General features: G+C 42.8%; 1 protein-coding gene across 1 annotated transcript in view; it reads right to left on the bottom strand.

Moving 5' to 3' along the window:
- Positions 1–19502, bottom strand: part of LOC124775868 (dehydrogenase/reductase SDR family member 11-like) — a 28311-nt gene extending 8809 nt beyond the window's left edge. The window contains exons 1-3 of the mRNA XM_047250702.1: positions 19371–19502; positions 7735–7897; positions 1474–1603 (exon numbers count right to left, since the gene is read on the bottom strand). Of these exons, the coding sequence (XP_047106658.1) occupies positions 1474–1603; positions 7735–7897; positions 19371–19502 (425 nt within the window). The remainder of the gene's footprint in view (positions 1–1473; positions 1604–7734; positions 7898–19370) is intronic.
- Between the last annotated feature and the right edge of the window lie 8239 nt (positions 19503–27741).

The following is a 27741-nucleotide window of genomic DNA, read 5'->3' as shown; positions in this document are numbered from 1 at the left end:
GCGCTGCGGGTTGGCGACATTCTACATCTACGTGATTACTCTGCAATTCACATTTAAGTGCTTGGCAGAGGGTTCATCGAACCACAATCATACTATCTCTCTACCATTCCACTCCCGAACAGCGCGCGGGAAAAACGAACACCTAAACCTTTCTGTTCGAGCTCTGATTTCTCTTATTTTTTTTGATGATCATTCCTACCTATGTAGGTTGGGCTCAACAAAATATTTTCGCATTCGGAAGAGAAAGTTGGTGACTGAAATTTCGTAATAGATCTCGCCGCGACGAAAAACGTCTTTGCTTTAATGACTTCCATCCCAACTCGCGTATCATATCTGCCACACTCTCTCCCCTGTTACGTGATAATACAAAACGAGCTGCCCTTTTTTGCACCCTTTCGATGTCCTCCGTCAATCCCACCTGGTAAGGATCCCACACCGCGCAGCAATATTCTAACAGAGGACGAACGAGTGTAGTGTAAGCTGTCTCTTTGGTGGACTTGTTGCATCTTCTAAGTGTCCTGCCAATGAAACGCAACCTTTGGCTCGCCTTCCCCACAATATTATCTATGTGGCCTTTCCAACTGAAGTTGTTCGTAATTTTTACACCCAGTACTTAGTTGAATTGACAGCCTTGAGAATTGCACTATTTATCGAGTAATCGAATTCCAACGAATTTCTTTTGGAACTCATGTGGATCACCTCACACTTTTCGTTTTTTGGCGTCAACTGCCACCTGCCACACCATACAGCAATCTTTTCTAAATCGCTTTGCAACTTATACTGGTCTTCGGATGACCTTACTAGACGGTAAATTACAGCATCATCTGCGAACAACCTAAGAGAACTGCTCAGATTGTCACCCAGGTCATTTATATAGATCAGGAACAGCAGAGGTCCCAGGACGCTTCCCTGGGGAACACCTGATATCACTTCAGTTTTACTCGACGATTTGCCGTCTATTACTACGAACTGCGACCTTCCTGACAGGAAATCACGAATCCGGTCGCACAACTGAGACGATACCCCATAGGCCCGCAGCTTGATTAGAAGTCGCTTGTAAGGAACGGTGTCAAAAGCTTTCCGGAAATCTAGAAATACGGAATCAACTTGAGATCCCCTGTCGATAGCGGCCATTACTTCGTGCGAATAAAGAGCTAGCTGCGTTGCACAAGAACGATGTTTTCTGAAACCATGCTGATTACGTGTCAATAGATCGTTCCCTTCGAGGTGATTCATAATGTTTGAAGGCGAAGCCGAGAGACACGCCAAAATGTTTGGCAGAGGTTTCATAAAATCACATTCTCACTATTTCTCTACGGTTGCACTTCCGAAGAGGGCTTGGGAAAAATGACACTTATGTCTTCCCATGCAGGTTATGATTTATTATATTAGAATGGTTACTTCTCGCCGTGTAGATTGGTGCACTGTAAGGGGACAAGTTGAAAGTTTGGATTATACTGGACACGGGCTTACCTGCTGATGTGGATGATGAAGCCGTCGTCAACGCCCCTGCTCAGCATGTCCTGCACGGCCTCCCTGGTGCAGATACACAGTCCCAGCACGTTCACGTCCAGCATGCGCTTCCACGATTCCGTAGGTGCGGCTGTCCACATCAAGACAGCAAAGAGTCAAACTTTAATACTCTCAGGCGACAACAACAAATACTAGTTAGAATGTTCTCAGAAAAATACGCTGCTGGCCGCGTACACTCTAAGACAAAAAAGGACTCAGCACCAAGGAATTATCCCGATGTGATGTAAGTCTACAGACAAGCAAATGATTACAGTTTCAGAAAATGTAGATGGGCTATTAAGAGAAAGAACTTCACAAATTAAGCAAGTCAATAACGCGTTGATCCACCTCTGGCTCTTATGCAAGCAGTTATTCGGCTTGACACTGATCGACAGAGTTGGTGTCGTCCTGACGGATATCATGATAAGATGTGTCCAATCAGAGCGTTAGATAGTCAAAATCTCGAGCTGGTTGGAGGACCCTGCCCACAATGATCCAAACCTTCTCCATTGGGGAGAGACCCGACGATCTTGCTGGTCAATGTAGGGTTTGGCATTCATGAAGACAAGCAGCAGAAAATCTCGCCGTGCGCGGGCAGGCATCATTTTGCTGAAATGTAAGCCCAGGATAATCTGTCATGAAGGGTAACAGAGCGCTTTGCTTAAAGGGTACTGCGGATGACAACCATAGGGGTCCTGCTATGAAAGCACCTCAGAACATCACTCATGGTTGTCGGAGCTGAGCTGGTGCGCTGCTAGCGCCTTTCTCCATCGATTGTCATCCCGATCGTTCTGAGTCGATTTTCGATGCCAGCTTGTCTTCTTCGCATCTTTGGCGGGTGGCTATTTAACTGCGGCGCTCGCGCTCTGCAGGGGCTTGAGTTCGGGTATCAGCTGTGTGAGCGACAGTCACGTGTGGCGCCGGCGAGTGGCCGAGTCGGTACGACGAAGGAGCGTGGGCAGCCGCTGCAGCGTGTTTCGCCTCCTGCGAAGGAGAGCTTCTGTAAAGTTTGGAAGGTAGGAGACGAGGTACTGGCAGAAGTAAAGCTGTGAGTACCGGGCATGAGTCGTGCTTCGGTAGCTCAGTTGGTAGAGCACTTGCCCGCGAAAGGCAAAGGTCCCGAGTTCGAGTCTCGGTCGGGCACACAGTTTTAATCTGCCAGGAAGTTTCACTATCTTGATTGTTTCAGTTATTTGTCACTGTACTTAGATGCGCGCCTGTTATGTTGATGCTATTTAAGGGAGTGCTAGCTACGCACAACAAATAGCCGTGCTTAATGCGTAGCTAGAGGTCATGCCAAACAGTACACAAGTCTGTGCCTGACGTTCAAGAGCGGGCCGAAATAATTTTCCTATTTCTTGTTCCTTTGTTATTATTTTATTTCTTTGTTCTAGAGAACTGGCTAATCAAATTTTAAGAGCCGTTACCTGGCAAGTGGTCACCTAGATTAGTCCGGTATAATTAAAGGTTTATTTATAACCAGATGGGCAGATATGTTTGTCTATGTGATGTGCCAGAATGTTTCTGCCGCTGATGTGTTTAAGTTTCAGATAACTGGCAGTGGTCGACGCGAGCAAACTCTGATCGGGATATCACGGTGGAAGAGGGAGATTTAAGGACCCGGATCGATGTTTGTGGTTATATTGTTAGTGTCCTGCAATTTCATCTTTCCGGTGGGGCGTTATGGTTTTCTGGAAGCTTAACTGTAGCCCAAAGTTGAGTATAGTTCCATTTTACCTTCTCGTCCGTGAATCTCCTCTATCTGGTAGCACCTTTCGGTCTGCTCGCGTCCATCACTAATTTTCAACGTAAAAATTGTAACGGCTCCATGTTAAGACTATTTAATATCCTATTATTATATCCTGGCAATGAAATGTATGTAAACCTCATACCTGTGAGTAATACTAAAGAGTAGCTTAGTCGAGTGCATTAATCTGAAAACACTTTTAATTTGTTACAATTGCTTAAAATCAGTCCATGGAAGCAGTTTTAGAATTTGATATGGGTTGTGTGAAAGCCAGTTCCTATGTAAGTCATGAAGCATTCAGCTACGTCAGTTAAATTTTATTAATGGGGTATTATGAACATTGTTTTTATTAGTGAAAATTGCTTGAGTAAATTTTGAAAGATCTAGGTCTGTTACATTTAAATGCAGCAATGTTCCAACCTGAGTACTGCTGCTGGTTCTATAAGCGAGATGCCTTTTATTATAATCGTGTTACTCTTGGTTTCATTAACAGCATATGTTTGTAATAAAGTGTTTGGCAACTACAGCCTGGTTGTGTGTTTAATTTCGATGTGACGCATCAGGAGCGTTTGTCTGTACATGTACATCACATCTAACGATTTCCGTCACACTTGGATAATTCCTTCGTGGTGCGTCGTTTTTCTTATCTTAGAGTGTAATTGCTTTATTATGAAGGTGGCATGCAACGAACATCAAAGTCTCATGAAGTGTGGTATAGGTAGGATCAAACCCCTCCACATTCTTAATAAAAGAAAAATTTGCTCATTGGGTTACTCATCCAAAAACCGCATTGGAGTGTTGGCTGTGTCAGTAGAAGAAAAGTCTACCAGCAGGCATCAGATTCGTCGATGTGATAATGGCGTATCGAGACTAAGATCTATCGTCCCACAACGTTGTTGTTCTCATTGATTGGGATCCTTTGCGACTTCCGTGTGAATCTGGAGCCTTTAGGATCAGGAGAACTATACTCAACACCATGCAGAGTAGCAGGAGCTGCTAGCGATTAGCGCCAGCGAGGAAAGACATACAGGTCGTGTAGGATGGTCCAGACGCGCCACGAACCTTGAGTCAGGAAATGAGAATGTTCACTGCAAGACGAATATCAACACGGACAGTCCAAAGATGCCCGGAGCACCACAGACTGTCAACATGGCGACCGCTGTTGTGTATTACTTTGACACAACAGTAGAGAGTGGGCCCTCCACAGCAACACTGGATTCAGATGTGGCACCACGTCGTCTTTTCTGGCAAGTTCACAACGGGCGTGTGTGAGGAGGCTTCGAGGAAAACGAACGTTGGCAGACTGCAATCGTCATGTTCATATAGGCACAACTCTTAGCGTGATGGTATGATAGGCCATTGGCTACAGAATACTGTAACCTCTTGCTTGTGAAGATGAACAACCATCAGCTCTATAAAGGAATAACGACAATGAAAATTTGTGTCCGACCAGGCCTCGAACCCCTATTTCCCGCTTATCGTGACCGGTCGCCTTACCATTAGGCTATCCAATCACGCGTCACGGCCAGACCCAAACTTACATACGTCGTCAACCATGTGTCTACAACCTGCATCACCTCTGGTTGGCATAGCCGATAATTGGAGGGCAGGCCACTACATTCCTTCCAAATTTCTTCCATGCTACACAGCTTTCCTGTCATCTACTATTGTCATCTACTGCTGTCATCTGAACGCATATCTGCCTTTAGTTTTTTCGAAAGACGCGAGAACGTTACATTCGGGCTCAGAGGAAAGTGGAACGTGGATTACGCGCTGGTCGCACAGGAAACAAATAAAATAAAATTACCTTGACTGACAAATATAGGAAAATAACCCGACTATGTAACAACCTAATAATTGACAATCAAAGCTTTATGTGACTAGCTGGCATATAAAAGTGTACACACTAACATAAATTCATCTGCTTTTCAACACGACAGAATTGTTATAAGCTAAATGTTGTTACTTTTTCATTCGATGGCACATATGTGTAGCACAACGGAGGTAGGCTACACGTCTGCAAATACTATGTACGGGTTACATTTGCATTGTCCTACATAATAATTACGACAGTGAAAAGAATACTTCAAACAAACGTGACTAAAATTGAAGCGTCAGCTGTATCCAGCCAACAAAGACCAAGAAAGGGTGAATAGGGGAAAAATTCGCGTAGTCACAAATTTTTGAACGGTGGTAGGGGGAAGTGTAATGAACAACATACTGAAAATGTCGACATGCGGGAAGTGAGTGTAGGGTGGGTGGCGTTTGGAGGTCACTTTTTGACGTTTTTCTTGAATAACTCGAAAACTGTAGCGTCTAGCGAAAATGTTTTACAGTACAAAATTAAACTAAAATTTCCTAAAAAAAGGTCGTATTAATTTTTTTCTCTAGAAGTAACAGTTTCTGCGTTGCAGGGGATGGAAAAATAACAAGTGTTATAATGGTATAAAATTAATGTTTATAGTTAAATGAAGTATGTTAAGGCTAAATATTAAATGGCTGTAGCGTATCTAAGTACAGCAGAGCCGTATTGAGGGATAAATTGTGTTCTGGGGATGTAACTGGTGGTAGTGGAAGGGAGCAGGGATGGATAGTAGAAGTATGTGGGATGCTGGGTCGCCAGAATGAAGTCACTTACTTCCCTCATATGTGCATCTGCGAAATGGAGGTCGAGGTAGTAAGTTCCCACTCTCTCTAGACCACTACGTCGCAGGACACAACTACACGCTGTTTCATAATAATGCTGGCTCTTCCGCAGCACACCTCGTAGTTAGCACTAATTGGGATAGAGATATTAGCAACTAATAAAACTACACATACGAAAAGAAGCAACGCAAATCTCTGCCACACTGCCTTCTACTGCCAGTAGGGAAACTGACTGTTAGTCATCCTGTAGGACTGTTGCTGCTTTCTTCTGGAAAAGGTCAGTTTTCCAACACGAGAGCTGCTCGCTCTTCAATTTACAGAATAATCGACTATATCATCCCCAGTATATCCTGTCTAGTTCTCTTACGACAGTAGGCACCTATTGAGAATCACGTCCAGTGGACCACCATAGATCTCGGTGGTCGCAGTATAATTATTATCTCTGAATAACAATACAATCTCTATTTGTCTCAATACGTATTCTTTTCAGTTACCTTCTGTACCACGTTATAGCAATTCTTTCTAAGTGTGGTCCAAGTTTCATGGAGCTGTACTAGTTAGCAGTAACCCGTCATGTGAATGTTACTTTGATCCCTAAGTTTTGCACACAGTGAACTTTTTTTGTGCTACCAACATTTGTTGCCTAAGTGAGGAGTTATCTCAGAATATTGTACATTAGCAAATCAGTGAAAGAAGATATGCACGTTAAGGTAACTTAAATGATTTATATCTCCGCAAAGTTGCCAATTATTCTTTTCGTAAAAGTGGCTGAACCTAAACATTTTAGCAGGTTACATACTCTTCACAAATGTATTCCCGTTCTTTTCGGAGTGTTAACGCCCAGCGCTATGCAGATGCTCTCCAGGTACAATAATGTCTTACAGTTTCGAACTGCTCTGATGAATTATTTCGCTGAGCAAAGCTTCATTCACGTTGATTGTCCACCATTATCTCTGTAGCTGACTGCGAAGGACCAAACTTGGCATGTCTTCCACACATACGCACAATTTTTTTTCCTGGAACTGGGATCTACTGCAAAAGAGCCTTTAAACGATTTCATGTAGAGTACGGAACACCACTTAAACATGTAGTGCTATCCATAACCATCACTCTTTTGCTGTCGACGAAAGATATTTTTTGGCTCAGTTTCTTTTCTTGTAAACTTTATATTCGGTCTCACCACTTTCTAATTTCTTGATAAATACACTGTAGTATCCAAAGGGTAATTAGCCTTTACTCTTATTTCTGCGAAGTAATGTCCAACAACAATTTCCTCATTTCATGATCATGATGAAATTTTGCGTACCACTGAAAATAAAAGCGAGATGCCAAAAATCAAAGTTCAATCTCCAAATATAATTATGGTCGGTCAGTGATGCATAGTGCTATATCCAGCTCTAATGTAAATAACTAATATAAAAATGTATACACAGCTTTATCTTAAGAAACTTCTTACAGTCTATTTACGACAATTTATCTATGATCTTTCGGGCAACTGCATAAAACTGTAAAGTTCTTTCTACGAAGCATACTCAGGTTCTAACACTAATGGGATATGCCTACAGCGACACTTCATGCTTTTTTTTGTCTATGGCAGCAGTAGACAAAAGAAACTCCCTGTGACATCTCATCGGTTATCAGATATTATAAAATGCGCCAGACGTATTAATACAAATATATATGATGCAGTATGACAGCATTAAAAGCTTATATCGGAAAGCATAGCATTTATAACACACCAAATCCACTGATATTGCCAAACTGAATACAAATATGTTTTGCTTCACTGAGATGCCGAAACAAACTCATAAACTGCGATATTTACTTACATGATAGGTCGCTCTCTACGACAAGCCCAGCGTTGTTAATGAGGATGTCGACACCTTTCAGATTGTCCTTAATCCATTTGAAAGCAGCAAGGATGCTTTTCTCGTTGCTGACATCTCCTTCTAGAGCGTACAACTTTCCAGGAGCATCTTTTAGTGCCAGTGCCTACACAAAAATAAGATTACCAGGAAAAAATTTAATATTACATGAACATCGTGGAGTTACTGTTTATGGTTAGCAGAAAGAAACAAGGGTCAGAGATGATATTAAAATACGTAGAACAAGATGGTGCTGCTTGTTACTATATCCAAAACTATCTTGCCAGTAATATTTATATAATAACGAATTGCAAAAACATGTTCCTTTATAGATACAATTAAATGAAATTTATTTGTGTTAAATGCCTTGCTGTAAGTTATAAATTTTTCTGTAAACTGAACGTAGTGGTATCAACTGAAAAGAAGAAAACAGTATCATAAATTGAAGAAACTGAAAGTGCTAAAAATACTTCTTGTTAGCCTGGTCGGTTACTTCGCTGCTAGTTGTCATTGCACAAATCCCAAGATTCGGGACCAGATCTTTGCTCGATTCTTCTCGCACTTAATGTAGCGCCCAATCCTGATGACACTTTGTAAATGTGCAAAATGTCAGTGTGCCCTGTGGTTCCAGTTCCACGACCATGTCTGGTAAAGCATATATTCTAACCAAACTCTAACGTGGTGATTATTTACAGAAAGACTACAATGATGTGGAATTTTAGTGAACAAAATATTAAAACTGGTTTGAAAACGAGAACGGAACATCCACGAAAAAACTTCAAGTATCTCATCGGAGCCATACTCGCTTACTAGTTTTTCTTAGCTTACATACGCAGAGAAAATGTTAACATGTTGAGCTTGCTAAGTAATTAGTCGTTCTACCTTGTACGTTTTCTTTTCGTCGTCATGGTTTGCAGATTTATATTGCTTTGCAGCTTAACAGTATTTTTTATCTCCTCAATTGAGTAGGTCTAGTAATTTTTCTTGTTTTGTATAGGCCTATGCTATCCCCACAGCATAACTAATGTAAAATCCCAGTCTGTCTCTTTACAGACCTCGGAACTTCCACGCAAGGAACGGGAAGGATATCGGCCGTACCCTTCCAAAGGGACCATCGGAAATCACACCGAAAACCTACATCTGTGTGCCCATGTGGACATCTAAACCATTCCCCTCCCTGTGCAAATTGTTGGAACATGGCCTCTACATTTCTCACTATGGAAGGCGTGTACTGGCAGAAATGAAGAAATTTTAAATATGTGCAATGTTCATAACTCTTACATAGTCGGCCTAAATAAAAGTTTATCGTGTAGGTGACACAGTTGGAAAACCTTCAAGCGAGACAGGACCTGTGGCGAGGAGATGTACTCACAGTACTACCAAGGCAGGGAAAAAGAGATAAACAGAGGAAACGAGGCTAGAACCTAGCGCCCTGTCTATATTTAGGTAATCAGCTGCTGGACAACAATGTTGGACAAGATGGCGGCGAATGGCTTCGTTAAATACATCCCTGCAACAAAACTGTATGCCGATCACTAACCTGTTGCCAAGGGTCTAGCGCACGTCGAAAAAGGAGTTTAATTTTCAGTTGACATCAGGATCATTAGAGACTGGGTACTACCTCAGCTGAACGAGGATGGAAAAGGAAATCAGCTGTGCCCTTTTTCAGGGACCACGTATTCTACTGAACTGGTTTAGACAGATCTTGAATAGGCTACATTAGGTAGGCACAGGTTGCCTGGAACCATGCTCCTTTCGAATTCAATTGTATAGGCCAGGCACTTAGTCTTAGTTTACAGAGGGGCAAAAAGTTTTCATCAATCGACGACCAAAATTTATTCATTTGCAAACCTGTTTAGAATATTATAACTCTGTTTTCGATGCAAAAATTTGTGTCAGTAACTTAATGGAGCTGTAATAATCCAAACGTAGCCTGCAAATAAATAAATTTTCGTAACTGCTTCCTGAAAGAAAGACTCTCCTTATATAGAGAAGCAATCAGATCAAGACTACAAAAGAGATACTTAGCATTTGACTTAACAAAATATGTTTGCATTAAAAAATTGTTTTGTAAATGCAAAAATTCATCACTGCGAGACATAGATGCATTCAGAATGCACATATGTAACATAAATACTAATTTTATGATCAATAAAAGAAAAGTAAGTAATCAGGGAAAAGAAAAGAAATATTGTGAGGAAGATATTAACAAGTACACGAACTGTAGAAGTATTTAAATTAAGAAGTCACACAGAAATAAACAATAACGTACAATAAAGTTATAGCGGTAGAGGTGAAGAATGAGTCCTAACAGAATTCCAGGAAAAATCGTACAGAATTTAGAAAAATTAACACAACTGGCTTAGGAAAATGCATGAAGACCTATAAGAAATTGGTACAAAGAAGCAAGAACTGAAGACTGAACAAAATGCGGAAACAAGTATTTCCTCAAGTAAATGAGTCCCAGGAACACTGAAGATGACGCACAGTAGAAGCGAGGAAAGAAAAGGTGAGCAGACGAAGAACTATTGAAGAGAGCATAAAGCTAGCTTAATTGCTTACTGCCAATAATGAAAGAAGAACAGCCTAGCGCGGTCCCAAGGTCTAAATTTAGATAGAACATAACTATATAGTCCTACGTTAGTTTTCTCGTGCAACAAGAGTCTGTGGAGTTTCACGTATTGCGTAAACTCCTTCCTCCATCCTATTGTAGCATACTGAACGGAATCGAGGACGAGGCTATATCCATGTGTTACAGCGCATCCGATGTTACACGAAAGTTGCCTAAGCGTTCACCTAATGGCGTGCTATCGACCATGCTTCACAGCTTCAGCAGTGCTCGGCCCGCACCGACATAGTTATTTCGAGAAGAAAAAGGCAGAATGTGGCAACTTGGCGTATTTAGCAAGAGAGGGTTTTAACTGATGAAGATGATGATGTTCGGATTGTGGGGCGGTCAACTGCACGGTCATCAGTGCCCGTATAAAGTCCCAATTTTTACACAGTCCAGTCTAGCCACTGTCACGAATGAAGACGATGATAATGAAATGATGAGGACAACACAAATACCCAGTCCCCGGGCAGAGAAATTCCCCAACCCGGCCGGGAACCGAACCCCGGACACCGTCATCCAGAGGCAGCAACGCTAGCCACTGGTCCACGAGCTACGGACGGTTTTAAGAGAGTAATATGTTCTAGGTCTATGTGTCTTTGACATTGGAAGTGAAGAGTATTATATCGGCACCAAATGCGATACAACACTACTCGAAATGTGCTGTATGTTAAGTGTGTGGGACGCCGACAACATTGATGGAAAATAAAAAGAAAATATGAATTCTGCATTCACGATACAGGAGAGGAAGGCATGCCATTGAAACCTCAATACTGGTCACAAGTATTTTTTTTTTTTTTGTACTGAAAGTTTGGTTTTTTAAGAGCTTTCGTTATCTGGATATACATGCGACAAACAAAATTTTGTATTTTTGTTACAATATTTTAGTGATCCCTCTCCATGAACCATGGATCTTGCCGCTGGTGGGGAGGCTTGCGTGTCTCAGTAAGACAGATAACCGTACCGTAGGTGCAATTACAACGGAGGGGTATCTGTTGGGAGGCCAGACAATCGTGTGGTTCCTGAAGAGGGGCAGCAGCCTTTCCAGTAGTTGCAGGGGCAACAGTCTGGATGATTGACTGATCTGGCCCTGTAACACTAACCAAAACGACCTTGCTGTGCTGGTACTGCGAACAGCTGAAAGCAATGGGAAATTACAGCCGCAATTTTTCCCTAGGGCATGCAGCTTATTGTATGGTTAAATGATGATGGCGTTCTCTTGGGTAAAATATTCCGTAGGTAGAATAGTCCCCTATTCGGATCTCCGGGCGAGGACTACAGAGGAGGACGTCGTTATCAGCAGAACCAAAACTGGCGCTCTACGGATCGGAGCGTGGAATATCAAATCCCTTAATCTGGCAGGTAGGTTAGAAAATTTAAAAAGGGAAATTGATAGGTTAAAGTTAGATATAGTGGGAATTAGTGAAGTTCGGTGACAGGCGGAACAAGACTTTTAGTCAGGTGAATACACGGTTATAAATACAAAAACAAATAGGGGTAATGCACGAGTAGGTTTGATAATGAATAAAAATATAGAAGCGCGGGTAAGCTACTACAACAGCATAGTGAAAAAATTATTGTAGCGGAGATAGATACGAAGCACATGCCTGCCAGAGTAGTACAAGTTTATATGTCAACTAGCTCCGCAGATGACGAAGAGATTGAAGAAATGTATGATGAGATAAAAGAAATTTTCAAATAGTGACGAAAATTTAATAGTCATGGGGGACTGGAATTTGACAGTAGTAAAAGTAAGAGAAGGAAAAGCAGTAAGTGGATATGGAATGGGGGTAAGGAATGAAAGACGAAGCCGTCTGGTAGAATTTTGCACAGAGCGTAACTTAACCATAGCTAACACTTGGTTCAAGAATCATGAAAGAAGATTGTATACGTGAAAGAGGCCTGGAGTCACTGGAAGGTTTCAGGTATATTATATAAATGTAAGACAGAGGTTTAGGAACCAAGTCTTGAATTGTAAGACATTTCTAGGGCAGATGTGGACTCTGACCACAATCTATTGTTTATGAACTGTAGATTAAAACTAAATAAAGTGCAAAAAGGTGGGAATTTAGGAGATGGGACCAGGATAAAGTGAAAGAACAGGAGGTTGTAGGGAGTTTCAGAGAGAACATTAGGAAACGATTGACAAGAACAGGGTAAAGAAATACAGTAGAAGAAGAGAGTAGCTTTGAGAGATGAAATAGTGAAGGCAGCAGAGGATCAAGTACGTAAAAAGACGAGGGTCTGTACAAGGGCGATGTCCTTGAGTGCATTATTATGTAGATGGAAGAGGACGAAGATAAAGATGAAATGGCAGATACGATACTGCGCGAAGAGTTTGCCAGAGCACTGGAAGCCTAAGTCGAAACAAGGCCCCGCGAGTAGACAAAATTCCATTCGAACTACTGATAGCCTTGGGAGAGCCAGCCCTGACAAAACTCTACCATTAGGTGAGCAAGATGCATGAAACAGGTGAAATACCCTCAGACGTCAAGAAGAATATGCAAATTCCATTTCCAAAGAAAGCAGGTGTTGACAGGTGTGAAAATTACCAAACAATCAGTTTAATAAGTCACAGCCGCAAAATACTATCACGAATTCCTTACACAAGAATGGAAAAACTGGTAGAAGCCAACCTCGGGGAAGATCAGTTTGGATTCCGTAGAAACGTTGGAACACGTGAGGCAATACTGAAACCAGATGGCAGTTATAAGAGTCGAGGGGCATGAAAGGCAAGCATTGGTTGGGAAGGGAGTGAGACAGGGTTGTAGCCTATCCCCCATGTTATTCAATCTGTATATTGAGCAAGCAGTGAGGGAAACAAAAGAAAAATTCGGAGTATGTATTAAAATCCATGGAGAAGAAATATAAACTTTGAGGTTTGCTGATGACATTGTAATTCTCTCAGAGACAGCAAACGACTTGGAAGAGCAGTTGAACGGAAAGGATAGTGTCTTGAAAGGAGGATATAAGATGAACATCAACAAAAGCAAAACGAGGATAAAGGAATGTACTCGAATTAAGTCGGGTGATGCTGAGGGAATTAGATTGGGAAATGAGACACTTAAAGTAGTAAAGGAGTTTTGCTATTTGGGGAGCAAAATAACTGATGATGGTCGAAGTAGAGAGGATATAAAATGTAGACTGGCAATGGCAAGGAAAGCATTTCTTAAGAAGAGAAATTTGTTAACATCGAGTATAGATTTAAGTCTCAGGATGTCTTTTCTGAAAGTATTTGTATGGAGTGTAGCCATACATGGAAGTGAAACATGGACGATAAATAGTTCAGACAAGATGAGAATAGAAACTTTCGAAATGTGGTGCTACAGAAGAATGCTGAAGATTAGATGGGTAGATCACGTAATTAATGAGGATATACTGAAAAGAATTGGGGAGAAGAGAAATTTGCGGCACAATTTGACTAGAAGAAGGGATCGGTTCGTAGGACATGTTCTGAGCCGCGCGGGATTAGCCGAGCGGTTTCAGGCGCTGCAGTCATGGACTGTGAGGCTGGTCCTGGCGGAGGTTCGAGTCCTCCCTCGGGCATGGGTGTGTGTGTTTATCCTTAGGATAATTTAAGTAGTGTGTAAACTTAGGGCTGGCTCTGAGCACTATGGGACTCAACTGCTGTGGTTATCAGTCCCCTAGAACTTAGAACTACTTAAACCTAACTAACCTAAGGACATCACACACATCCATGCCCGAGGCAGGACTCGAACCTGCGACCGTAGCAGTCCCACGGTTCCGGACTGCGCGCCTAGAACCGCGAGACCATCGCGGCCGGCTAAGCGTAGGGACTGATGACCTTAGCAGTTAAGTCCCATAAGATTTCACACACATTTGAACATTTGACACGTTCTGAGGCATCAAGGGATCACCAATACAGTGTTGGAGGGCAGCGTGTAGGCTAAAAATCGTAGCGGGAGACCAAGAGATGAATACACTAAGCAGATGCAGAAGGACGAACGTTGCAGTAGGTACTTGAAGATGAAGAAGCTTGCACAGGATGGAGTAGCATGGAGGGCTGCATCAAACCAGTCTCTGGACTGAAGACCACAGCAACAACAACAATATTTCAGTGATAAGTCCTCTAAAAGAAGTTCTGTTTTTTCACCCATATTGATCGTTTACTTCACTGCCGCCGTATTTAGCGCAATGACTGCAGAAAAATCAAGAGTGTCCAATTTCCTTTTGGTACTCGATGTCTAGATAACTTGCTATCAGTAGAATATTGATGTGCGCCTTGCGGCACGTATAACCACACGGGTTTTTCCTAGTTCGCTTTAAGACGCACTTTAAGTGACTAAATGGATGCTTACAGTTTAGGACAGGCATGGCCAAACAGCGTTCCGCGAGCGCAGCGGCGAGTGTGGTTGAGGGGTGAGGAGGAAGAACAGAATGAAGGCTGCAGACGGACGTCGCTAGAGCAAAGCATTTACCTTGTCATACAGCAAGCAGTTTGCTGACAATACTACTTGCGTTAATCTAGATTTACGTTCTGTATCAGTAATACTATAGCGTCTATATCTATGTCTAAAAAATGAAAAGTGGAAAAGCCATATCGCTCAATGCCCAATGGAAATTGCCTCACTATTCGTGTAATATTAAAGCCGTACAAAATACTTAATATGGATAAACACTTACTGGAACATCATTACAACACCAACCACAAAGACAATTTGATGCTCTTGTCTTCTGACGAATGACAATGAATGTTGAGTGAATTGAAGGCAGCCATTACGGCATAAACTGAGTTAAGGGTAAGCAGAGTGCTGACAATATCTTTTGTAGTCAACATATGAGTTAACAAGCATTTCGCTCTCGTTTAAGTATATGGCCGAAAGAGACAGCCTTCAGGGACTGTGAAACGAACCCTGTCGCCCAGAACAGCGTGCCACAAAGGGCGCAGTTTCACCACGAGATGGGGAAATTCACAGGCGTCTATTGTCTATTGAGGCCTAAGCGCTGTAGTGTGCGAGTGAGACAGACGAGAGCCTGCGTCATAGGGAAACCCAGCAGAAGCCAAGGAGACGTAGCAGTGTTAAATATGGCGGACCTAAGAACGGCCATAAAGGGGAAACATTTATGGAAACCATTTAATTCTGTAGCAATTCAGGGAATCAAGCCACAGTAATTTTAATCTGCCATCCTCCATAAATTTTCATGGTAATCCCAATAAAACTTGAATATTGATCATATCTATAATAGTTTAGGATTCACTGTTAAAGTGAAATTAACAAGTTTTGTAACAAAAATCTGAATGCTAAAATCTGAACGCTTTGATCGATCTTAACGATCGACATTTCATATAGAAGCGCGTCATTAAAATGGCAAATGTTGTAAATATCAACTCTGTAACTTTATTTGTTTAAAAGATATAGTAAATTTAAATGATTAATATTTTCAGTTAAGCATCAGATCATCTTTTCCTCCAAACAAAACACATTGAACGACGACAGCATGACACCTTATTGAATCATTAGGTAATAGAATATTTTTTGTAAAGTTGAGTTACTTTTGTTTTTTATTTATTTATCAGAAAGCACATTGGTGCAAGAATACTGGCAGAGGCTTTCAAAGCTAAGAAGGAAATTGTGTTGGTTTTATGTAAAAGAATTTAACGTTTATTATGTAATGGATATTATTGTTACTTTATTAAGAACGTGAAAGTGGTCAAGCTTTGATTATTTAAATATATTAAAATGTAATGTAATGTAGAATTAGCTGTAGCCAATCAGATGGACGGCTTCAGGAAAGGGAACTGCCCTAGTCAGTTGAGCGAAGGTGTCCGGCACACGGGAAACGACGCCGGGTACGGGCAGAGGGCAGTTCTGGTCGAGACACCAAACGGGACAGTTCGGATGGAGACGCGAAAACGGGCATTTCGGCTAGAAGACACCAAAGTAAACAGTGCTGGAGGAGGGGAAGGTCGGTTTTTAGGTAGCTAGGAAGTGAAGTGGCTTAGAAAATTTCGCGTTGTGTGGTATCGCGAGACTTCGTCTCTGAGCGGTGAGCAGCCGCGCGCCTGGTGTGAACTCCAACTTCTCGTGTAGTTAAGGAGGCGGACTATTGGACTTGTGTTTCGCGGTGAGATTGTGAATGATCAAACTGTATCAAATAGGTATGCGCTCGAGTGTAACAGTAACTCTAAATACGACTACTTTCGCTGTTAGTTTTCTTTCTGAATAAACATTATTCTAACCGAATCGCAACTGTGTGGCCTACATGATTTATGGGTCGTTAATTTGGTTCCCAATATTATTATTACTGTCATTATATGTTATGTTAACTTTGTATTTCGCAAACTTGCCATCAGCCAGACAATTTAACCAAAGGGTCACAAGTGTCTAAACTAGGGCACGTGATGCGACACTTGCGGTTCAACCCCTAGACGAGTTTGAGCCGAGACATTTCGACGAAGAGGAACCGCATGTGAGCCCGAACATCTTTGGGAAGTTGCTCACAAACATAGAGTATTATTTGAATTCCTCAAGTGTCTTAACACAAGGGCAGAATCATTTGGTGACATATGGCGGTCAAGACTGATGCCATCAAACAAAAGTACTACTATGGAAAAATCAGCTTCGTTTTCATGATATGGAACATTTCCTGCAAGTCAAGGCAATCACTCCTGGGCCAGACATGACTATCTGAAACACTTCATCACAATTTCCCAAAAAGATACCAAAACATTGTATGACTGAGGACAGATTTCGATTTATTTGTCAGATCGTTCTCGCTTTTGGCTGCTAATGTACCTCGTTACTTCCAGCGGCGCGGAATAGCAAAAGCGGTCTGAGACGCCTTGTCACGGTCCGCGCGGTTCCCACGTCGGAGGTCCGAGTCCACCCTCGGGCATGGGTGGGCCTGTTGACCTTAGCGTAAGCCAGTTTAAGGTAAATTAAGTTGTGTGTTAGCTTACGAACCGATGACCTCAGAAGTTTGGTCCCGTAGGATCTTACCATATCATTACTTCCAACTTGAGCTGACAGATGTACAGTAGAGCACCCTTCTCAGCAACCTGTTTATCCAATCCAGGTATTTACGAGACTTTTATAAAATGTCACCCCAAGAGTAATGTCCTCGATAGTACAGACAAGTTGCTAAAGTATTTCAGTGTTTTTAGTGTTTGGTACAACATATGGGTGCATAATTTTTTTATGCAATTGACAACAATGTAGCAACATTCAGGTGTGACTATCACGGATCATGATTTCCGGATTTATTACGTGTTATAAAAGTTGTTGCTTTGAAAGAAAAAAGTGAAAATAAGCACATGTGATGAAATCCTGCTTATAAAAGTAGTTGTACTGTGTTGCAAACGTTAAATATTTGCCATTAAAATTGCTACACCACGAAGATGACGTGCTACAGACGCGAAATTTAACCGACAGGAAGAAGATGCTGTGATATGCAAATGATTAGCTTTTCAGAGCATTCACACAAGGTTGGCGCCGGTGGCGACACCTACAACGTGCTGACATGAGGAAAGTTTCCAACCGATTTCTCATACACAAACAGCAGTTGACCGACATTGCCTGGTGAAACGTTGTTGTGATGCCTCGTGTAAGGAAGAGAAATGCGTACCATCACGTTTCCGACTTTGATAAAGCTCGGATTGTAACCTATCGCGATTGCGGTTTATCGTATCGCGACATTGCTGCTCGCGTTGGTCGAGATCAAATTACTGTTAGCAGAATATGGAATCGGTGGGTTCAGGAGGGTAATACGGAACGCCGTGCTGGACCCCAACGACCTCGTTGGTCGAGATCCAATGACTGTTAGCAGAAAGTGGAATCGGTGGGTTCAGGAGGGTAATACAGAACGCCATGCTGGATCCCAACGGCCTCGTATCACTAGCAGTCCAGATGACAGGCATCTTATCCGCATGGCTGCAACGGATCGTGCAGCCACGTCTCGATACCTGAGTCAACAGATGGGGACGTTTGCAAGACAACAACCATCTGCACGAACAGTTCGACGACGTTTGCAGCAGCATGGACTATCATCTCGGAGACCATGGCTGCGGTTACCCTTGCGGCTGCATCACAGACAGGAGCGCCTGCGATGGTGTACTCAACGACGAACCTGGGTGCACGAATGGCAAAACGTCATCCAGGTTCTGTTTACAGCATCATGATGGTCGCATCCGTGTTTGGCGACATCGCGGTGAATGCACATTGGAAGCGTGTATTTGTCATCACCATACTGGCATATCACCCGGCGTGATGGTATGGGGTGCCATTGGTTACACATCTCGGTCACCTCTTGTTCGCATTGTTGGCACTTTGAACAGTGGACGTTACAGTTCAGATGTGTTACGACTCGTGGCTCTACCCTTCATTCAATCCCTGCGAAACCCTACATTTCAGCAGGATAATGCACGACCGCATGTCGCAGGTCCTGTACGGGCCTTTCTGGATACAGAAAACGTTCGACTGCTGCCCTGGCCAGCACATTCTCCAGATATCTCACCAACTGAAAACGTCTGGTCAATGGTGCCTGAGCAACTGGCTCGTCACAATACACCTGTCACTACTCTTGATGAACTGTGGTATCGTGCTGAAGCTGCATGGGCAGCTGTACCTGTACACGCCATCCAAGCTCTGTTTGACTCAAAGCCGAGGCGTATCAAGGCCGTTATTACGGCCAGAGGTGGTTGTTCTAGATTGTGATTTCTCAGGATCTCTTCACCCAAATTGCGTTAAAATGTAATCACAAGTCAGTTCTAGTATAATATATTTGTCCAATGAATACTCGTTCATCATCTGCATTTCTTCTTGGTGTAGCAATTTTAATGGCCAGTTGTGTATATTCCTAAGTTTATCATGTGTGTAGCTTTCAGCATACAGTCACCTCACTGATACACCTGCTCGGAATAGCGTAGTGGTGGGGGAAGCAGGAGAGGTGAGCAGACTCAGCTCCCCAAATCTTTCCCAGGCCTGTTCTAGGGCTACAGGAGTGTCGAGCAGTGGCTGGTGCAGCTTACCTTGACCTTGTCGACTCTCCTAGCCAGCCCCACCACGGTGAGTCCGTGCCGGAGCAGACTTTGGGTGATGGCTGCGCCGATGCCGACGCTGGCGCCTGTGACCAGAGCGACGCGGCCTGCGTACCTGTCCATGGCTGCTGACTTACTCGCTGCTAGCTGCTGACCGCTGACTGGTGAGCGTACGCAGCACGAGTATAAATAGTCCCCTTCAGTCTAATGTCACAGAGATACCGTTCGAGATACGCTCTTTCTCTCTACTCGAGACGTATCTATTACGCCACCCTGATAGACGTTATCTGTTTGGCCCGGTATGACACGGAGCCAGAAGTTGTACAAGGAAATTTCATCAAGCAGCTTACGCTCAATCGTCATACCACTGAGCGATCGTCGTTATGCATGTACTGGATATAGCAATGGAAATGTAGAAAGGATGAGCCAGATTCAAATCTCTCTCTCCCTCTCTCTCGCTCCCCACACATCCAGACTGTGATTCATCACCGTTGACCACGTGTCGGAATGGTGTTATATTTTAATAACCTTCTTCTCTTCACTAAGTGTGGCACAAACGTTGCACCAAAGCTATCTGCATTTTCGAAAGTTGGCACCAGGAAGGAAAGTTCCGTCGACCACAATAGCAATAGAAAAGGTAGATGCCAAATCCACAAAACCAGTTGATTAGGAATGCTGGGAGGAAGCGTATGTGACCTTCCTGGAAACCACACTAAATCTAAATCTCGATGGCCAAGCAGGCATGTGAACTCCACTCGAGCGAACTGAATTAACTTTAACTTCCGTAAGCAGAAACATCGCGACATATTAGAAATCTTTAATGATCATACTCTTTGGCAAAAACAGTGAGATGGAAGTTTCTATCGCTTGTTCAAATTATATTAACTGCTTCAACTGAAGGATTGTGAACCTATCGTTCGAAATTACTAATAGTCAGAAGGAGAGTACAGGCACACGAAAGCCGTTGGTCTGAGATCATCTCTTTGGGTAGAAAAGAACAATGATTACTCAGACAATCATTTAAATGTGAAAAGAATATATGAATGGTGACTCCGGTCAGTCTGAAATGTTGATGAAGAGGAGAACAGATCAGCCGAAGCGTCGCTTAAAGTTTCTTTGTGGCATTCGTTCTAAAGTAATTTAGAAAAGTTACAGAAAATATGAATCAGAATCGTCGGACGGGAATTTTAATTCCGCTGACTCTGAATAAAATTACGTTGTGTTAATAATCACGGTTTCTATCCCTAATGAACTCTCATCAACGGAAAATTGAAACCTTGTCATAGCACGCAAAAAACAAAAAAACAGCACGGTGCGTTCTCTATCTGTAGAGATAACCAACAGTTGTTTACAGTAAGGCCATGGGTGTCTCAACAATTTTAAGAGGATTTGTGATATAAGTTGTTGTCTTTTTCATAGAAAACTAATATATATCTAATTGTCCTGTAGGATTGAAAAATAAGAGAAGCATTGTGTTTAATATACCGTTGACGACGTGATCATTGGAGCCGGAGCACGAGGACAATCTGAAATATATTGAAGAGCTACTTCGGTTTTGTTCTGTTTTTACAAATTAACCATTCCGGCCTTGGCAACAAACAGTTTAGAGAAAACGCTAAAAAATCTAAATCTGAAAGGAAGAGTAGGTTTTTCCTCTGAATCTTACCAGTGGAGTCGTTATTTAATCGGTGGTGAACAGAACTGTCGAACATATTAAATACCCGGCACGATTCAAGACGATTCATATGCACCCAAACGTCTTTAATAGTTTGCACCAGGAGACTGCCGTTCCTCCAGGAATATGATCTTTTGAAAATCCACAAGGATTTCGCCCCATAGTGAGCGATATTGGACGGCCCACCTAGTTCGTAGCTACACATTTTACATCATTTCTGCTCCGTTCATAGGCAAATGCGACCACCAAATCGGGAACTCAGAGGACTTTACAGTTCGTCTAAAAGCGCCCAAGCTCAACCACTGGCTCTTTTAGTTAGTTTTGACGTTGTGTCTTTATTTACGAAAGTCCCTTTACAAAAGTCTTCGGCATTCAGTAGTAGCATGTTATAGGAGGGCATTACAGTGCTTTTTAACGAGTGATTACTACAATATACTTTTCATTCAGTTTTCAGTACTAGACGGTATCGGGATGAGAAAACTTCTGGTGGTTATTTTATTTAGAACTAAAGAAAAGCCGGCCGGGGTGGCCGAACGGTTCTAGGCGCTACAGTCTGGAACCGGGGCGACCGATATGGTCGCAGGTTCGAATCCTGCCTCGGGCATGGATGTGTGTGATGTCCTTAGGTTAGTTAGGTTTAAGTAGTTCTAAGTTCTAGGGGACTGATGACCTCAGAAGTTAAGTCCCATAGTGCTCAGAGCCATTTGAACCACTGAAGAAGAGGCTTCACTGTTGATATTCTCGAAACCTTCCTGATTTGGTGATCATTTGATGTAGCTTCATGGAAAAGAGCCGCGAGGGATTAGCGGAGCGATCTAAGGGGCTGCAGTCATGGACTGTGCGGCTGGTCCCAGCGGAGGTTCGAGTCCTCCCTCGGGCATGGGTGTGTGTGTTTGTCCTTAGGATAATATAGGTTAAGTAATGTGTAAGCTTAGGGACTGATGACCTTAGCAGTTAAGTCCCATAAGATTTCACACACATTTGAACATTTTTTTTTTTCATGGAACAGAAACATTACCACCTTGCTTCAACATTAAGTTTACTCGTTCAAAATATTCAGTGTACGACTGGGACCCCTTTATTGAGCATACCGTGTATCGCAAGTTTAGTTACACCGACTCATATTCCCACGCTGCAGGTTAGGGATACTAAAAACCGACAGGTTAGAACCGATACCGGTATTTTAGTTCTGAATAACCGGGTAATTATTTCGTCTCGGTTAAAACAGATGTCTTTTTAGTTTTCACTAATAACCGAGTAAAAGTAACCGAAACTTCAATTAGCCATAGCAACAACGCTAAAATTTTTCGTTTCTAAACACACCTTTCTTAGGAAAAGACGTAATATTATACTTAAAATTTGCTTAATTTTGAAATCTAGTGTTGTTACAGAAAATGAGAAAAGCAATTAGTGTTATTTTAATAGCAAAACCGACAGAAACGAGCAGCAAAATTAAGAATCGGTACAGCATTGCTGAGACAATAGCCTTCCTGTTTCCGTGTGTCGTGGCTTAAGACACGCGTGTACGTGTAGTGTCCAAGACTTGTCCCTACCTGGCCTATAAGGCAGTTTCTCGCTGTCGTCGCCGGACATCCGCGGTATTGCACAATGGCACCTACCCTAATCTGGAAATATTTTTACTGAGTGACATAACAATGTATTGTATTACTGATTTTTCTTCATCATTTTTGTACATAGACAAGTCATTTTTCCCTCGTTCTGTTTGCGAGCGGAACAGGAAAGGAACTGGCTAGTAGTTGTACGGGGTGCCCTCCGCCACTGACCGTAAGGTGGATTGCGGAGTCTCGATAAGGATGTAGGTATAGATGTAGGTGCAGATGTAGTTGTTGAAGTCAATATTATGAAAAGATGAGATGAGACAATATGAATTTATGTGATGATTATTATACATAGTCTTTTTTTAAATTCAGACTGTGATGGAAAATGGAAATAAACGTTCAGCGTCATTGGCCGGGAGGCCCCTTACGGGGTAGGTCCGGCCGCCTTGGTGCAGGTCTTATTGCATTCGACGCCACATTGGGCGACCTGCGCACTGGATGGGGATGAAATGACGATTAAGACAACACAACACCCAGTCCCTGAGCGGAGAAAATCCCCGACCAAACCGGGAATCGAACCCGGGCCCCTCAGGACGGCCGTCCGTCACGCTGACCATTCATCTATCGGGCGGACAGACTGTGATTGAACCTCATGAAAGACACACGAACGGACACTCTAAATAATTTGCTTTAAAAAATTATTGTGACATTAAGGTGCCTGCAAATGATTCCTTTAGCAGTGGACTTAACCCCACTTATTTCTTTTTTGGAGTTACACATAAACCATCTAATGTTTCCTCATATTTTCCTTTTGCTGGATGATAAACGTCTTTGATGATCAGATGGCCTCTGTCTGTTTTAAACCAACATTTATAATTCTTTCACTTGTATATATAAAACAGAATATGTTTGTGATTCAGTATGTTCTCAGTTTATTTTAATACACCAGTCCATGTTCTGTCTTTTTTTGTACCTATGTATCTTACATTCCTTGTTGCATGGAGAACAGTTTGGTCGTCGTCTTCGAAGTGCGACGGGATGTACCTTTCGAAGATTTTGTGGTTTTCAATGACGTACTTCATTATGTGCTTACATCTATGACAGGATTAACTAAGGCGTCTGTATTTCTTACTTTGAGTTTTCTCTGTGACAATGGAACACATTTCATGAGGGAAATCTGTATATGGTGGTATAGACACGTACTTCGAGCAGCCCAAGATACAACAATAAAACGCAGGATTTCGTTGAAAGTCTATGGTAAACGACTCATCGGGAAACAGAGGCAACGTTTACCAGATGTTCTCCATACAGACCTCAGCATAGCGAGCCTCCAACCTACCCAAGTAGAAGGTCGTGTGGAAATAGAGAGCCAAAAGAACGGATACGGCTACATTGCGGGACAAACGGTGGGAAAGGAGGAGAAGAAGAAGGATGGTCCATTGTGATGTATTTTTTTCCCAATTTGTGAATCTTGGATTTATCTCTTTATTTATTTATTTAACTTGTATGATCAGAGCCCTCAAATCCTCTCTTAATCTAACGAGGCATTCTGTATATTTTATACTACATTTTTTGCGATGACCATGTTATATCTGATATATAGGGTTGGTCACGTAATACGTAACACCCTTTTTATTTCGTGAACTGTTACACATATAGAAAAGCGGTTTTCAGCAAATGTTAGAGCGTCGAGGGGCACATAGTTTTTCGTTTAGTTGATGTTTTTAGTGCTGGTATCAACGGAGATATTGAAGCAAGCGCCTTTTTCTTTTTATGTGGAATCGTACATTTCTTATAACTGCTTTCGATAGCTCTTGAGAAGACAATTACAGTGTTATAGCGTTTGTTAACGTTGATGTGAAATCTGTCGTAAAAAAATCGAGAAATGTCCTAGAATAGGAGGGCACAGTGGTGGAATCCGCATTATAAAAAAGGAGAAGGAAGAAGACTGCAACTGACAGGGAACACAAAGAAGCTGTTCTGGCTACGACGCTAATGAATCCGCACAGTGGTACGAGACGTATTGACAAGAAATGTGAAATCAACGAGTGTGGGTTCGAGGGAACATGAAGCACACTGGACAGGCAATGAAATGACAGACGTAACGAAAAAAAACTGTCCTCTGTCATCATCACAGGCTAGCAGCTTCTGGTGTTGTCTCCATGAAAGTCGCTACACTGGATCAGCCTTGGGGGTATCAGCTATTAAGCATTTATTGCTGAGTCCTGTCCTGCAGCCGAGCTGAGCTCAGGGAAGTTACTCTGTCAGCGGGAGCCGGCACTTTGCTGTGTTCTGAAGTGTGTCTTCAGGAGATAATGTCACTGTTTCCTAAAGAAAAATCAGAGCCTAGCCTCGGGTGCAGCTTTTACTTTCAGAGAACCTCTGACGCGACGCTACTTTCTGGGTGCAAAACGTGAAACTGGCAAAATATGTTTGTGATGTCATGGAGATGAAGAAGAAGCGACAGCTTTTTGAAGAAGAAGGATGAGTCGAGAAGTCATTGGCGTTTTATCACGACGTGTTGCTCTTGGCGGGATTTTTGTGCATGAAGGAAACTCGCCATTGGCCGGATGAGTGCTCATATTTCACTATTGGTGGAGATGCCCTGTTTGGCGGGAAGAAATAGCAAGCTGTATTTTTCAGCTAACAAAATTTTGAGTTCACTGGAAGACGGGGAGCTGTGCGCATCTTGTGCACATCACTAGCGTTTGTTTGGAGATGGAGAGCCCTGCGCATTTGGCAAATACACTGAAGCGCACAAAGAAACTGGTTTAGGCATGCATATTCAAATACAGATATATGTCAACTGACAGAATACGGCGCTGCGGTCGGCAACGCCTACGTTAGACAAAAAGTGTCTGGTGGAGTTGCTAGATCGGTTACTGCTGCTAAAATGGCAGCTTATTAAGATTTAAGAGAGTTTGAACTTAGTGTTATAGTCGGCGCACGAGCTGTGGGACACAGCAACTCCAAGGTAGTGATGAAGTGGGAATTTCTCCGTAGGAGCATTTCACGAGTGTACCATGAATATCAGGAATCCGGTAAAACATGAAATCTCCGACATCACTGCGGTAGGAAAACGATTCTGCAAGAACGGGACCAACGACGACTGAAGAGAATCGATCAACGTGACAGAAGTGCAACCATTCAACAAATTGCAACAGATTTCAATGCTGGGCCATCAACAAGTCTCAGCGTGCGAACCATTCAACGAAACATCATCGATTTGGGCTTTCGGAGGTGAAGGACCACTGGTGTACACTTGATGACCCTTGATGACTGCATGATACGAAGCTTTACGTCGCGCCTGGGCCCGTCAACACTGACATTTGACTGTTGATGACTGGAAACATGTTGCCTGTTCGGACGAATATCCTTTCAAATTGTACCGAGCAGATGGACGTGTATCGGTATGGACAGAGCGTCTACATCTACATGTACATTTATACTCCGCAACCCATCCAACGGTGTGGTTCGCGGGAAGAACGACAGCCGGAAAGCCTCCGTGCGCGCTAGAATCTCTCTAATTTTACATTCGTGATCTCCTCGGGAGGTATAAGTAGGGGGAATCAATATATTCGATACCTCATCCAGAATCACACCCTCTCGAAACCTGGACAGCAAGCTACACCGCGATGCAAAGCGCCTCTCTTGAAGAGTCTGCCACTTGGGTTTGCTGAACATCTCCGTAACGCTATCACGCTTACCAAACAACCCTGTGACGAAACGCGCCGCTCTTCTTTGTATCTTCTCTATCTCCTCTGTCAACCCAACCTGGTACGGATCCCACACTGATGAGCAATACTCAAGTATAGGCCGAACGAGTATTTTGTAAGCCACCTCCTTTGTTGATGGACTACATTTTCTAAGGACTCTCCCAATGAATCTCAACCTGGTACCCGCTTTACCAACAATTAATTTCATATGATCACTCCACTACAAATCGTTCCGTACGCATACTCCCAGATGTTTTACAGAAGTAACTGTTACCAGTGTTTGTTCCGCCATCATATAATCATACAATAAGGATCCTTCTTTCTATGTATTCGCAATACATTACATTTGTCTATGTTAAGGGTCAGTTGCCACTCCCTACACCAAATGCCTATCCGCTGCAGATCTTCCTGCATTTCGCTGCAACTTCTCTGTATACTACAGCATCATCCGCGAAAAGCCGCATGGAACTTCCGACACTATCTACTGCGTCATTTATATATATTGTGAAAAGCAATGGTCCCATAACACACCCCTGTGGTACGCCAGAGGTCACTTTAACGTCTGTAGACGTCTCTCCATTGAGAACAACATGCTGTGTTCTGTTTGCTAAAAACTCTTCAATCCAGCCACACAGCTGGTCTGATATTCCGTAGGCTCTTACTTTGTTTATCAGGTGACAGTGCGGAACTGTATCGAACGCCTTCCGGAAGTCAAGGAAAATGGCGTCTACCTGGGAGCCTGTATCTAATATTTTCTGGGTCTCATGAACAAATAAAGCGATTTGGGTCTCACACGATCGCTGTTTCCGGAATCCATGTTGATTTCTACAGAGTAGATTCTGGGTTTCTAGAAATGACATGATACGCGAGCAAAAAACATGTTCTAAAATTCTACAACAGATCGATGTCAGAGACATAGGCCTATAGTTTTGCATATCTGCTCGACGACCCTTCTTGAAAACTGGGACTACTTGTGCTCTTTTCCAATAATTTGGAACCTTCCGTTCATCTAAAGACTTGCGTTACACGGCTGAATCCATGGACCCTGCATGACAGCAGGGGACTGTTCAAGCTGGTGGAGGCTCTGTAATGGTGTGGACCGTGTGCAGTTGGAGTGATATGGGACCTCTGATAGGTCTGGATGCGACTCTGACAGATGAAGAGTACGTAAGCATCCTGTCTGGTCACCCCACACGTCCATAATTGCTACAGAGTGGCTCCGGTAACACTCTTCTGCGTTTGAACACTTCCGCTGACCACCAAACCCCCCCCCCCCCCCCAGACATGAACATTATTGACCGTATCTGGGATGCCTTGCAACATGATGTTCAGAAGAGATCTCCACCCCCTCATACTCTCACGGATTCATTGACAGTCCTGCAGGATTCATGGAGTCAGTTCTCTCCAGCACT

Source organism: Schistocerca piceifrons, chromosome 2, assembly GCF_021461385.2.
Source record: "Schistocerca piceifrons isolate TAMUIC-IGC-003096 chromosome 2, iqSchPice1.1, whole genome shotgun sequence".
Taxonomy (NCBI): domain Eukaryota; kingdom Metazoa; phylum Arthropoda; class Insecta; order Orthoptera; family Acrididae; genus Schistocerca; species Schistocerca piceifrons.
Note: the sequence above shows the minus strand (reverse complement) of the source record. Positions and strands in the feature narration are given on the sequence as shown.